Genomic DNA, 13,415 nt, shown 5'->3' with positions numbered 1-13,415 from the left:
TCATTTGAATGAGACTAGAAAAAAAGTTAAATAGCTTTTTCCTCAAAATTGTTTAAAATGGAGGTTAGCGCGGGTGACGTGGTGATGCCGGGTGATAGTTTGAAAGATATCGCGTCGAACAAAAAGGAAGGCAAGAACGAGAAAGAGAATGTGATTCTGGGACCCGGATTGCGCCGCGAAGGCGACAAAGTATACGTCTGCAAAGCCGGTATCCTGAAGAAGCGCGAGCCGACCGTGTACTACGTTGACAGCTATCAGAAACGGTATAGAAACAGCTGTTTCATATATGTTTGACTCCGGTATTATATTTCCTTACACTCAAAAAAATATTTTGCTAATGTAGATAAATTTCTAGATGTTTCAATTAAAATTTATCGCTACTTTTTACATCTGTTAGTCAATATTGTTTGTCACATATAGAATTTATAGCAGCAATATTCTAGCGATACCTCTAGAAAATTTAGATCCCATTGCCAGATATTAATCACAAATATAATTGTCCTTGACAATAGACCCTAAAGATAGGCATGACAGAAAAATTTTCTATCTAAATTACACTAATAGTACAGATATAAATTCTGTCTCTGTCATTTAAATTGATCAAGTGCAAAATATATGCAGTATTATATTACAGTATTTTCTAATAATTTATCTGTTTCAGTTCATTTTTTACACCTAGAAAATTTTTGTTCAAGTTGCAAGATCATTTTTTTAGTTTAGAGAGAGACATACATTTGTTTAGCTGTATAAAACCATACTCAAAAAAATATTTTGTTAATGTAGATAGATTTCTAGATGTCCCAATTAAAATTTATCGCTACTTTTTTTTTTTTTTTTTTTGCATCTGTTAGAATATTGTCACATACAGAATTTATAGCAGCAATATTCTAGCGACACTTCTAGAAAATTTAGATCCCATTGCCAGATATTAATCACAAATATAATTATCCTTGACAATAGGCCTTAAAAATAGGCATCGTGGAAAAATTTTCTGTCCAAATTACACTAATAGTATAGATATAAATTCTGTCTGTCATTTAAATTGATCAAGTGCAAAATATTACAGTATTTTCTAATAATTTATCTGTTTCAGTTCATTTTTTATACCTAGAAAATTTTTGTTCAAGTTGCAAGATCATTTTTTGAGTGATATTTTTCGTTGAACGATAACTGTAGTTAACACCCTGTAATCGCATTGTACAATTAATTTGCATTAGTTTCATCAAATATTCTTGATGCGCAGATACATTCCCAATCGAGGTGAAAACGTGGTCGGTATAGTGACGCAGAAGAGCGGCGACATTTACAAGGTGGATGTGAGTGCCAGCGAACAGGCGACGCTCTCTTACCTGGCCTTCGAGGGCGCGACGAAAAAGAACCGGCCTGACTTGCAGGTCGGTGACGTGGTGTACGCCAAGATGCTAATCGCCAGCAAGGACATGGAGCCTGAATTGGTATGCGTGGATTCTCAGGGTAAGGAGAACGAACTCGGGGTACTCAGTTCGGACGGCATGATGTTCACTTGCTCACTGAGTCTCGTGAGAAAATTGCTCAATCCCGAGTGTCCGTTATTCAGGATGCTCGGTCGGAATCAGGCATACGAACTTGCCGCTGGAATGAACGGCAGGATATGGATCAAGGCGAGATCGGTCCAAGAGACAATAGCCGCGGCGAATGCTATTCTGGCCGCGGAGTACACGTTACCTAGTGAAATGCAAAAACTTTGTGCTAGAATCGAGAAAACGTTGCTTCTGGTAGCATAATTTCAGCTCGACAAAACTAGACTTTTCAGTGTAAAGATAAAAAGTGATTATCTATAAAAGCGAAATAATATATTCAAAAAAGTTTTGTTATTTTTTGAATAAAAAATGTAATGAAAAAAAAATAAAATTAAAGTCACATGTTAAATGTAATCTTTTATATGTATAAATATATTTTGAAGCCGATTCTACTTAACATATGCGGAGAATAATGATCACTCGATATTATCAATGACGATTACATTTATTGTATCAATATTTGTAATGAATTTTGTAAATAAATCTGGAAGTTTTCTTATAATCGATATTTTATATAAGACTATTATAGCGTGACAACCACTGTGACAACCATTCTGTGATAGTATTAAAACTATAGGTACAATTATCACTAAATAATATCATTGTACGGATGCACATCGACGGAAACGACAAATTCGTATAAAGGTGTTAGCGCAAAACGATATAACTGATAATTATATCGTATTTGATAGTTAAGAGTAGGAGTAAAAGAACTTTACAAGAAATTCAATATTTAATTTCGCTCTAACAAAAAGGAATGACAATTTTCGATGACATTCGAACATTATGCTAGTAATCGCAAACTATATATCGATATATAAAGTGCAGAGCGTTTATGATAATTTTTATTATATTTTTTTCACTGATATGTGCCTAAATATAATATAATGCTCTCTTTGGCTTACTCGAGAGAGTCGATTATGCATAGTCTAGACGGTGATTTGCATTCACAAACACAATCTCTCTCTACAAAATGATATATTCAAAGAGCAAAATGTCTAATCCATTTGTCAAATACATTTTTGCTTAATCAAAATTGCACAGATGTCTTTGTACTTGGTGGAATGTATTCATTGCCATCACTTTCTAAGTATATATGCAAGAAAAAATCATTGGCAAAACAATCTACAAATTTTCACTAATCTCTTTTACTGTTTCAATAAAAAGATAATAGAGAGTAACACAAAATTATTTTTCTTCTCTTTAAATAAATATATATAACGTATATGTTTTATAAAAGTTTATATATCCAATGATTTTCTACTTTTTGTCATTGCACAGCAAATACTTTAACGCCAATAACTAACAACTTAACATTAAACACACACATATCACTGTTAACTGATCGACAGTTAAATAATATAACACAGAAAAAGAAAAAAAAAGAGAAAAATAATACGGTGCATATCGAGTATACATATTGCACTAATAGAGCATATATGCAACAAAGAAATTAAAAAGATCTAGCAAACAAAACAATTGTATCAATAACAACGGAAATACGCTTATTAAAGCTAAACTATTCTTTTTTGGTCGCATTTATGGCCCCTACCCTTCGCACATAGCGCTGTTTTAAAATAAAATACTACATCTAACTACTATCTAAAGGGATTTACACATATGACAGGGTCGGATTTTCTGTCATATGTTTCACAGATCTAAAGAAAATCGAAATCTTTGCGAATAAGCGAACCAGAAAAAAGATTTTTTTATAAAATAAATAGTGAAACACACAGAAGAAGAAAGAATAAAATTATTAAGTCCGATACTATATCTATAAATAGCCAGAGAATTATAATTAAAATTGTAACATTATACATTATAATTGTGATTTTTATTAGACTTAATCAAAATTATACAAGTATAATTATAATTCTTTCATTTCCTACATCTGTGTGTTCAATATTGAAATCCTGACCCTGGATACGATTTATTACACACTAATATATAACAAATTACCGATAATCAAATCAGATTACAAAAGTTTTGCGATGTTATATGCCGTAATACATCTTTTTCTTTCTCTTCGCCGCTACTTTCGATATCTAACGAGATTCTTAATGAACGAATATTATCGCGTCAACAATATAAAATATAACAAATGTAATCTTCATAAAAAGAAAAGCAAAAAGTTTGCGAATTAAAAAGAAGAGAAAATATTCGTAATATCAGAACTATTAATATTTATATTATGAAACTATCCGTATATGTATTCTGTTATATTATGGAAGAAGCCCTAGCGTTTCTTTTTTTCCTTCTTGTAAAAACCATACACGTATGTTCATCGCACATCGGGATGTAATTAGGCAGGCAAATATGTATGTTTGGGGACGATACATGGTGGCATTACTAGCAACCATAAACATACTATTCTATGGCATTGTGCTTAATATATATGTGTGTGTGTACATATATACACATATATATATATATATATATATATATATATATATATATATATACACACACGTTTCATCAAGGAGTGCGCTAATCATCGAGGTATATCGAGGGGATAATTATGTAAGTTATATCTAACGATAGTGATAACGATTGTAAGTTTTGTGCACGTACATCTATCGCAGTGATATTGAGATATATAAAAGCGGTAACATTAGTACACAGGCGAGCGATCGGAAAGAAAATGCGAGAAAAATTTTCTTCCCGGATGAAGATGAAAACTACATTGATTCGATGGACTTACAATAGTTGAGGAAAAAGAGGAAGAAATTTAAGGTAAGGCATCGATAAAATATTAAACGAATAGAGATTTGAAAAATAAAAATCTCAAAATAATATTTTTTCATTTTAAGATTAGAGAAACGAGAATCTGTGTTTTTAAAATTTTGTAAGAATTACTCTCTTATTTCTAAAAGTTTTAAAAATGCCCAAATCTTTAGAATTTAGTCTTAATTTTACATATTAATCTTTTAAATCCGTGATAAAATTCTGTACTTCTGTAAAGTAAAAATTCTTCCAACGATATATTTCTAGTATGACATATTCAAGTAATAATATGTAAGTTAAAAAATATATATATATATTTAATAAATCTGTTAGAAAGAATCTATTAACGAATGTAATAAAATAAATATTAAAATATTGTACATAATATTTTAAATAGACAAAAAAATTAATTACATATTAAATAAAATATTTAAAAATTAATAAGTTGCTCAATTTTTTTTCAAAAAAATATTCCCCTCAATGTCTTACCTTAAAAACTACTAAAAAAAATGTTTGCATTTACAAATTCCTACAACAGCCTGTAGATTATTATTGTTTATGATATGAATATAAAATATCTGCCATTATTACTGTAGGTACACGTTTACACTCGTAATTATGTAATCTTGTAATCGCGTCAACTCTAAATTTTATCGTTCAAATATTTTCTTCTACATCGTATGATTTCTATTTCACGCATTTTTCTCGCGTCACTACCTACATTTATTTAATAAGCGCGATTTTCTTTTACAATCCTTATTCCGTAGAAAGGAATAGAAAATATATTTCCTATGTATAAATATATATATGTATATATATATATGGCGGTATATAAAGCGTTGATTGGTATATGTCAATTCTTCTCATTCGCCTTCAAATGCTATTATTATATTCCTCACTTATTATAATGATAAGACTTTAGCGCGTTTTAAACGCGATTCTCTCAAGTGCCGCTAAAAATAATGATCACTATACGAGCGTTTTGTATTCGTGTAGATATGCTGGTTCCTCTCCACACAGTACAATGGCAGAAATTCCATGACGCACGATGTTTTTTAAAGTTTATTATCTCGTAAAATCCCTATATCAGTTTAGTATGTAGTAATTATAAGAATAATTTGTGTTGAATTATACTATTGCACAAAAGACTATTTCGTCTTTAAAAAGCAAAACAGCTTTTTTTTTAATAGTTTTGCTATAGGCATTTGGTATATTTATCTATGTCATTATCTTTGATAAAAGATAAGAATTTTTTAAGAATCTTTGGTAAAAAGTAAGGATTACGTGCGTAAAATTTCTAATATTTAAAAGTATGAAGAGTCGCATTAATTGAAAAATCAGACGATGCTTTGCATGCGTCAAATTAAATTGATAATAATTATTGAATTAAAATAAATGTAACTTAAATTATAAAATATAAATTATAAAAAAATTATGATGTAAAAGACTGTATATAAAAGATGATTAATAATCATTTATCATAATTATTATCATACGTATTTGGTGTGTCACATTCATAAATATCCAAATCTATTTTAATGCGTTAAAAAATTACATTATAATAAAATTTTGATTCGATTCGTTACATATATTGTTCTTATATTAAGCAGCTTAAGTTTTATGACGTTCTAGGCAAAAATAATACGACTCTTCCAACAAGTAAAAAAAGGAATCCGCTACAAGTAACTTTTCATGAGCGAGATTAGCAAAGCGAGACATGGTATCGCGGCATAGAATCATCGTCTATCTCTTGATACATAGATAAATATTATCATCAGGTTTTAGCATAATCGTAATGTATGTAAAAAATTGTTTTTCCTTACGCCTAAAGTTGCATGATGCTTCGATTATATAAATATATTATATATATGTATATATATGTATCTTTCACATATTATTATATATATATATACTTATTATTATTTTTATTATTATTATTATTATTATTATATTATTGTATTATTTTTCTTATGCAATATATACTTCTATACCATTCACAACACAGAGTGCATAGTACGAAGCTGAATATCGATCCGCTTACTCTTATCACAATTTTTTTACATATATATATAAATATAAATATATATATATGCATGCATATATGTATATTTATAAGAATGTGTGTCAGAGAAACGGATCCAAAGCCTCAATGTAACAACGCACAACCAATTTTTATACAACCTGCGTGCATCAAAGTACTTTTGTCATCTCATAGTTGCTTAGATATATGAATGTGCCACTGTGCTCTGAGCGAATTCAATAATATTAATAAAAATTTTATATATTTCACCGATATTAAGAGAGAAGAAAAACATTTCAAATTAATTAATAATTTAACAAATAATATATTGGGCACAAATAATATGTTGCTTTTTTTCTTTTTCACATAAGCAGATATATGAAGCAATCTAAGGTATAGTAATAGTATACAATAAAACTGTTCTAAATATTATTCATCATTGAATATCATCGAGTCTGTTGCTCATAAATTTTTTTTCCGTTTCGCAAAAAATTAAATATAACAAATTAAACGTTGACATTGAAATTCCGTGCGTACGCACGAAATATAGTGTTTTAGATAGTGTCGTGTAGAATCCAATCGTTCACTCAATTACAGTAGATTCATCCGCGATTCTAATACGGCATTATTCAAAATATGTAATGTGCTCTATTCATCTTATTTAAATGTTAGAGAATTAGGTGCACAATAGTGATTATTGAAATCTTTATTATTGCACGTGATGCGAGGAAGTTATTATACCTCGCGCGCATCTCGTAGGCTGTTGTATGCCGGATGATTCACTTCCATTCATCTCGTTTCTTTCGATAACATCACAATGAAAGAACATCAAACAGACTTTCCTATTATGCAATCGATTTTTCTCTTAACTAGAAACTTACGTCGATCTCGTCATCGCCAAAAAATGCTACTTTCGAAGTGACACCGTGTATTACTCTCTCGTACGATTTATTGTATCTATTGAAACTTATATGATTCGTAATTATTCGTTAATTATCTGTTCATTTTTTTCTTTTTTTTCCTGTTTAGTCGCTGTTTAGAAAAATTTGATTTTTGCGGATCAAAATGCGTGAGTCAGTGAGTCGTAGACACAGTTTTGTAGTTATTAAAGTGCTATTAAAATGGTGCAGAGGCAAGTTTGCGCCAAAGGTGTGCCGAAGCAATATTATTCGCATTCATCGAATAATCGCGTGTGGGACTAAATGTTTAAAAATATCGATAAAATCTAATATATAAACAATACACCTAAAATGTACTGCTACGATATTAAAACGAATCTACATCCCTCCAATTCTCGAGATTTTTCCACAAAGAGCACATAACGAGCACATATTTACAAAGACAAAAAAAAAATGTGCGATATATCTATACATATATTTATAATAAATAAAAAACAAAAGATAAGAGATTTTTTTTTCACGGAGATTCCTAGAAAGGAACTTTCAACGACTTGTGCACACCTTAAAACGGCAGTAAGTTCGTCGTATATCATACATATCGTATATACGATTCGATCGCTTGCTTAAACGATAAATGAGCATCTTTAAAAAAAAATCTTAATATTCACACACGTATGCTATTCACACATTGCGTTAGTTTTCGAAAAAGTAAAAACAAGTGCAAAATATATCTTTCTTTGTTTTTTTTTTGACTTGAATATCGATTATTATGATTTGTGATTCTTCGAGTTCTTTTAAATTATATACCCTTAGAGGGTTACAGTCTTACTACGATTCTTTTGGCTCATCAGGAGTTCCACCTCTTTTAAGCTCGATCACTCTGAGCAATCATTGTCTCGTCGAGAAACTGTGCGAGAGAGAGAGAGAGAGAGAGAGAGACACACACACATAGACAGAGAACGTCCTGTAGTAAACATCTCCAAAAAATCTATTATCTTCTCTCGCAAAGAAATCTGATGTAAAGTCTTACTCTGGGTTTTGAACACTTCATTGTTGCGCGTCGTAGCTTCAGAGACCGAACAAAAATCTTTTGTATCAATTTCTCTCATTTTCACACAATAAATGTTTCGTTTGTACAATCTGAATTTATATTTCTTTTGCAAAGAAAAGATATCTTCCGAAAATGAGCTCGAAAATAAGCTTTAATTAGTCTAACAATAATTTTTTTTCTATTACTGTATATATAAAAACTTAATTTACTAAGTTTTATCCTTTGTCTTTCAAGAATAAAGACAATTTTCGGTATTATTTTAATACATTTTAGAAAAATTCTTAAAATTGCGTTGCAGAAAAAAAATTTAGAATAAAAACCAGCTCTTTCGTTCGATCTCTGATTGTAACGGAAAGGTCAAGAAAACTAGTTGAACATTCGAAGCTATCGGTGAACTCGAAGTGACCCGAAATTCCGCGTATCCTCCTTTCGCCGTTAAATCGCTAAATAGTCTTGCATTTTAGTGCATCGACTTTGTCGATCATTATTTTTTTTCTTTTTCTCTTTTTTTTTTTTAAACAAATTCGAGGCCTTTCCGATAAATTCGGTTGCTTACGTTCAAAACGACGACGTGGAAAACTGCATCCAATTTACTTACTTTAGAGCGGAGCGAGTCTAAGCTAAACGAAAAACGACGCTAAAGCCGTCTAGGTTGCACAACGCTGTTGTTGTTGAGGCGAGTGGTCGTCTGATTGTTGAAGTTCTCATCCTGCGGTACGTGCTCGGTGCGCTCGTCAAAAAATCCCGGATTCAGAATGATGTTGGGCACGAGTTCAATCACCTCCTGTTCCTCCAGCTGCGCTGCAATTTCGGAACGGAGATTAATTTTCATTGGCCTAGGCCACGGACCTCATTAGCTTCTACCCTCTCCCTTCACCGGTATTTCTTTGTCAGGTATCGAAAAACATGTCTTTTTCGGAATTTCGTTAATTGTGTGTCTTCTCAGATAATTTCCAATTATTTTTTGTCGACAATCGACAATTTTGTTTATTTTCAATAATGTGATTCTGATGCCAATCGTTTGCCTGACAAATGGACGTGCTACCCTTCTTGACCTACCTCGATATTGCCGAAGATTGGTCTTATCGGTTACTCAACTAGATCATAAAATGCTCGCTATGACTATTATAATATATATATATTTACTATTCATTGCACTAGTATTATTATCAGGCAATATTGTATTTCATTAACATTATACAGTACAATATAAGTAACATCTAATTGGAATAGTAAGAAAAAGTACGTATTCGTAAAAGAGTTAGTAACCAGACAAGTGAATCTGCGGCAGGTAAAATTCTATCGAGAAGTTTAAGATTTCATTCCAATGAGTGCTGTATATCATATAAGAGATAGAAATGTTAAATATGAGTTAATACTTGAGTGCTCATTTTTAGCGTTCGGTGCGGCGGCTCGAAAAGTGTTGTATTAATAATATAATTGATAAGATCTGTTTAAATGCTTGTCATATTTGTCAGATACTAAACCTAATGAAAAGTTGGCAAGTGCTTAGAGAGTATATAGAAACGAGATATTAATTATATAAAAGTACTGATAATTTGGAAGAATATGACTGTGTGTATGTGTCGAATAATAGAGAAAAAGCTAAAGAATTAGAGCCATAGATATAAGTCAGCTAGCCGGCTAAGATTGCTAATATTTCTGTTGGATGAGTAGTGATGAGTATATAGTTCTTCAGCTAACTTGCGCGAAGGCTTCTATGGAGGGGAGAACCATTCTTTGAGAATCGTGCTTCTCAGAGAAATGAGCCATGAACGTTATGATCATCACCAGCGGAAAAAAGTAGTAGTAAGTAGTAGTAGCAGCAGTAAAGAGACAGAGTAGAAGCGGAGAAGCTCTTACGTTATGGTTACCAGATAGGAAATGCTTACAGGGTGCCTTGCACTCGCGATACAGTAGGTAACAAGTACCTAAACCAAGAATCATAAGTGTGCCCATCACAATACCTACGGCTGCCACCCAGACACGCGTATCAAAATTCTCTACGCCGGCTAAAAGATGTCGGGCGAGTTCTGAAAATTAGTCGCATAATATAAAAATATGTTAGTTTTTAGTTTAGATGCTGTATAAGGAACGTTTAAATAGAGAGAGAGAGAGAGAGAGTGTTTATTACAATTTCTAAAAGATACATTATATATACGTGTAGAATATCTCAAAACTATCGTCACTCGTTAAAAAAAAATTACGTATTTTTTTTTAAAGCAGAAAGACTTTTAATCGCTCTTAAACTATGAATATCGTGATATTTTCAAATAAGCAACATATTTCTTTTTAATTTCTATATTCTTATGTAATTTAGAATAGCAGCGAGAGTTTCGTGACGATATATAAAGTTAAAATTTTATCCTAGTAAACAGATCTCTAAAACACAATAGTGCAATAAATTATATAATTATATGTAATAGAGCAATTGCAACAAAATACCCAATTCCTCTACGCTGTGATGCGTATGACCTTCGACCTCCACAATATCTCCTCTTCCCAACTGATTGGTTGCCCACACACGAAATGAGTACGTAGTGTTTGGCACCAAATGATACACATCTATTTGTCTCTTTAAAGTAATGAAACAATCATTAGTCTTAATTTCATTAATTTCTCTTTATAAGGAGATGGAATAACTCTGTAACGCGTGCACAAATCATTCTTACATTTATTTTGTCAATATCTTCTTTTATATATATTTTTTTTTTCTTAATATAAAATACGCACATATAATGTTTTTCTACAGTGCAAGTTATAAAAATTGAAGTTAAAAGTTAAATCAACATCAGCAGAAATAATGTTATATTAAACACATTGTTGCAATAATTACAATATTACGTCATATAACGTTATTGATTTATCTCGTTACGTTTTCCATCCCCATTTTCTTATCTATAGATTTAAATAGTTTGGAATATTTACAGAATTTGGAGGAATATGTGTTGGAATAATAGGCTTCCACTCTTCTGGCTCCTCGCCTGCAGTTGGTTTCAAACGATATTCGGCAGTGAAGTCTATAATAGGGTAACCGCCAGTACCAACCACTTCCCAGAGAATGTTGGCCAATATTGTGGATGGCTTGACCCACACATTATGCAGGGCTGGAGGAGGTGCTAAAGGTAGAAAAACACAATCATTATGCTAAAATTACAATAAAATCCTTGTTCTAAAAATAAAATATTATTCAACAATCTTCAAATTCTTTACTGTATCTAAAATAATTTAATAAATTATTCAGAGTATTTTCATGTAGTATATATATATGTATTTTTCTGCTAAATTTAGAATCCTTAAATTTTATATTATTATATTATTCAAATTTTCCAGAACAAATCTAAAACTCGAGCAATTTACAATTGATATCTTTTTAAAAACTATTAGAATTTGAAATGTTGCTATTTATTGTATGCAATTCATTAAGAATATCGCGAATGATTGCACGAACGCACTTCTGACTTCCACATTGATTTCGGCTTTCACAGCATCGTCGTCCAGGATACACGAATAATTGCCGGCGTCGTCCACGCTGACGTTCAACAGTTGCAGAACGCCATTTGGCTTGACCTTCAGCCGATCAATCTGTCCATCTTCTCGTCCTTCTCTTATCCACATTACTCTCGCATTCGAGTCTTCAGAATGCGGCAGGACGCTCTCGTCGGCGCAAGTGAGCTGTAGGTCTTTACCCACGTCCACGGCGACCTGTCGTATCAGTACTACGGCTATTGTCTCCTGCCATCCTGAAAAATTCATAAGTAAATTTTGTCATGAGATTCTTCATCTTTATTGTGTGGTTTTATTAAAACATATTAAGAAAATTGACTTGTGAACTTCAATGGTATAGAGCTAGCTAACAGAAATCCAACTTGTTGATTCTTAGAATAAATTTATAAGCGATAAATGTATATGAATAGATTGATAAATAAATTTATTAAACCTCCTTAAAAACAATTGCTCTGTTAAGCATAAGCGAGAAAAATAATATAATGATATATCCAATAGAGATATAATGCAAAAAAGAAAAATACAATAAGTTATGTTTAATATAAATATTAAAAAAGCTAAACTAAAAACTGTATTTTCTAACTATTTAATGTTGAAGATATATATGTTTATAGACTTGTACTCTAAAATTGATTCTCATCTCCAGGAACAAAATTTAAGCATAATTGAAGCAAAATTATAGAGCAACAAGTAATATTAGTCGACCAAATACTGTTTCTTAATAAATTCCAGTTGGAATTTAATCAAACTATAGTTAGATAGAATAACTAAAAAAATATTACTTTGTTTCAGTTGAATTTTTGCGCTTGTTGCTTCTTTTTTTCCTTTTATTTTAAAACATGAATATATTACACATTTATCTCGTTGTAAAAAAATCCACAAAGATGTAACTGAAACGAATAGACTTATAGATGCTCTGCATCGCGTGATTTTAATCTCGAACGCGTTATAAAAAAAAAAAAAAAAAAAAACGACGTAATGATAATGTGTAATAACGATTGGCGTCGAGGACGCGGCAGGTGATTCTGCCTGTACTCTAGCGATAGTTATGCGACGATGACGCAAATGGCAACGGAAGCGGTGCAAAACGATAAAGAGCAACAACGAGATAGTCTCTTTACATAACTCGACCCTGAATCGTAACGATCGTCGACGTTATGTACTATAGCCGGACATGGATCGCATGATCGCCGTGAATATGGATCATGACATTATATTCCTCCATCCAGGATGCGTGTATCTCTTTCTTTCTCTCTCTCTCTTTCTTCTTCGTGTATAATTCGGCAAAGTACTTACTTGCCAGGAAGAGTATCAGCAACGGTAACAATTTGCGTTCATCCATTCTGCCATAATAAGGCGAGCGAGCGAGCGCGCGCGATTCCTTCTTCGATGATGCGTTATTTGATATTACGAGACTCTTCTCGGCCGCATTTCTCGCCGATCGATCGCTCTCTCGTGCTTCTTCTTCGTAGCCGGAGATTGCCGGAGATGCGTCACTTATTGTTAGCGTTGCTCGCTACCGCTGTCAAACTCATCGCGGTCCGTCCGCCGCCCGCCGTTCGTTCCACCGTCTGTCACTTTAATGTCACCACACACACACACAGCACGCGCGCGCAACACTCACACATACACATCACGCACTGCCCGTCACGCTC

The 13,415-nt window shown here is 32.1% G+C and overlaps 2 protein-coding genes across 3 annotated transcripts; one reads left to right on the top strand and one right to left on the bottom strand.

The window, feature by feature from the left end:
• Positions 1 to 57: 57 nt before the first annotated feature.
• Rrp40 (exosome complex component Rrp40) lies at positions 58 to 2,525 on the top strand. Its single transcript, XM_072889663.1, has 2 exons — positions 58 to 263; positions 1,244 to 2,525. The coding sequence occupies exons 1-2, from the start codon at positions 58 to 60 to the stop codon at positions 1,761 to 1,763; spliced, it is 726 nt and encodes a 241-aa protein (XP_072745764.1). The 3' UTR covers positions 1,764 to 2,525.
• On the bottom strand, positions 1,986 to 13,368 carry LOC140664507 (contactin-1). Of its 2 annotated transcripts, none has more exons than XM_072889659.1 (6): positions 13,057 to 13,365; positions 11,709 to 11,996; positions 11,182 to 11,372; positions 10,699 to 10,828; positions 10,146 to 10,286; positions 1,986 to 9,054 (listed from the first exon to the last, which is right to left on the bottom strand). In XM_072889659.1, exons 1-6 carry the CDS (start codon positions 13,100 to 13,102, stop codon positions 8,891 to 8,893), a joined length of 960 nt encoding a protein of 319 aa, XP_072745760.1. In that variant the 5' UTR covers positions 13,103 to 13,365; the 3' UTR covers positions 1,986 to 8,890. The 2 variants fall into 2 exon arrangements, with proteins under 2 accessions (XP_072745760.1, XP_072745761.1); XM_072889660.1 differs by having other exon boundaries at positions 8,886 to 9,049; positions 13,057 to 13,368.
• Positions 13,369 to 13,415: the final 47 nt, after the last annotated feature.

This window comes from Anoplolepis gracilipes, chromosome 4, assembly GCF_047496725.1.
Source record: "Anoplolepis gracilipes chromosome 4, ASM4749672v1, whole genome shotgun sequence".
NCBI classification, from domain to species: domain Eukaryota; kingdom Metazoa; phylum Arthropoda; class Insecta; order Hymenoptera; family Formicidae; genus Anoplolepis; species Anoplolepis gracilipes.
Note: the sequence above shows the minus strand (reverse complement) of the source record. Positions and strands in the feature narration are given on the sequence as shown.

Excerpts from the sequence above, each read along its gene's own strand:
- Rrp40 (XM_072889663.1), top strand. The coding sequence starts at position 58 with ATGGAGGTTAGCGCGGGTGACGTGGTGATGCCGGGTGATAGTTTGAAA. Across the intron at positions 264-1,243 it reads GTTGACAGCTATCAGAAACG|ATACATTCCCAATCGAGGTG; the intron begins GTATAGAAACAG and ends CTTGATGCGCAG.
- LOC140664507 (XM_072889659.1), bottom strand. The coding sequence starts at position 13,102 with ATGGATGAACGCAAATTGTTACCGTTGCTGATACTCTTCCTGGCAA. Across the intron at positions 11,997-13,056 it reads GCTGATACTCTTCCTGGCAA|GATGGCAGGAGACAATAGCC; the intron begins GTAAGTACTTTG and ends TGAATTTTTCAG. Across the intron at positions 10,287-10,698 it reads TCACAGCGTAGAGGAATTGG|AACTCGCCCGACATCTTTTA; the intron begins GTATTTTGTTGC and ends ACTAATTTTCAG.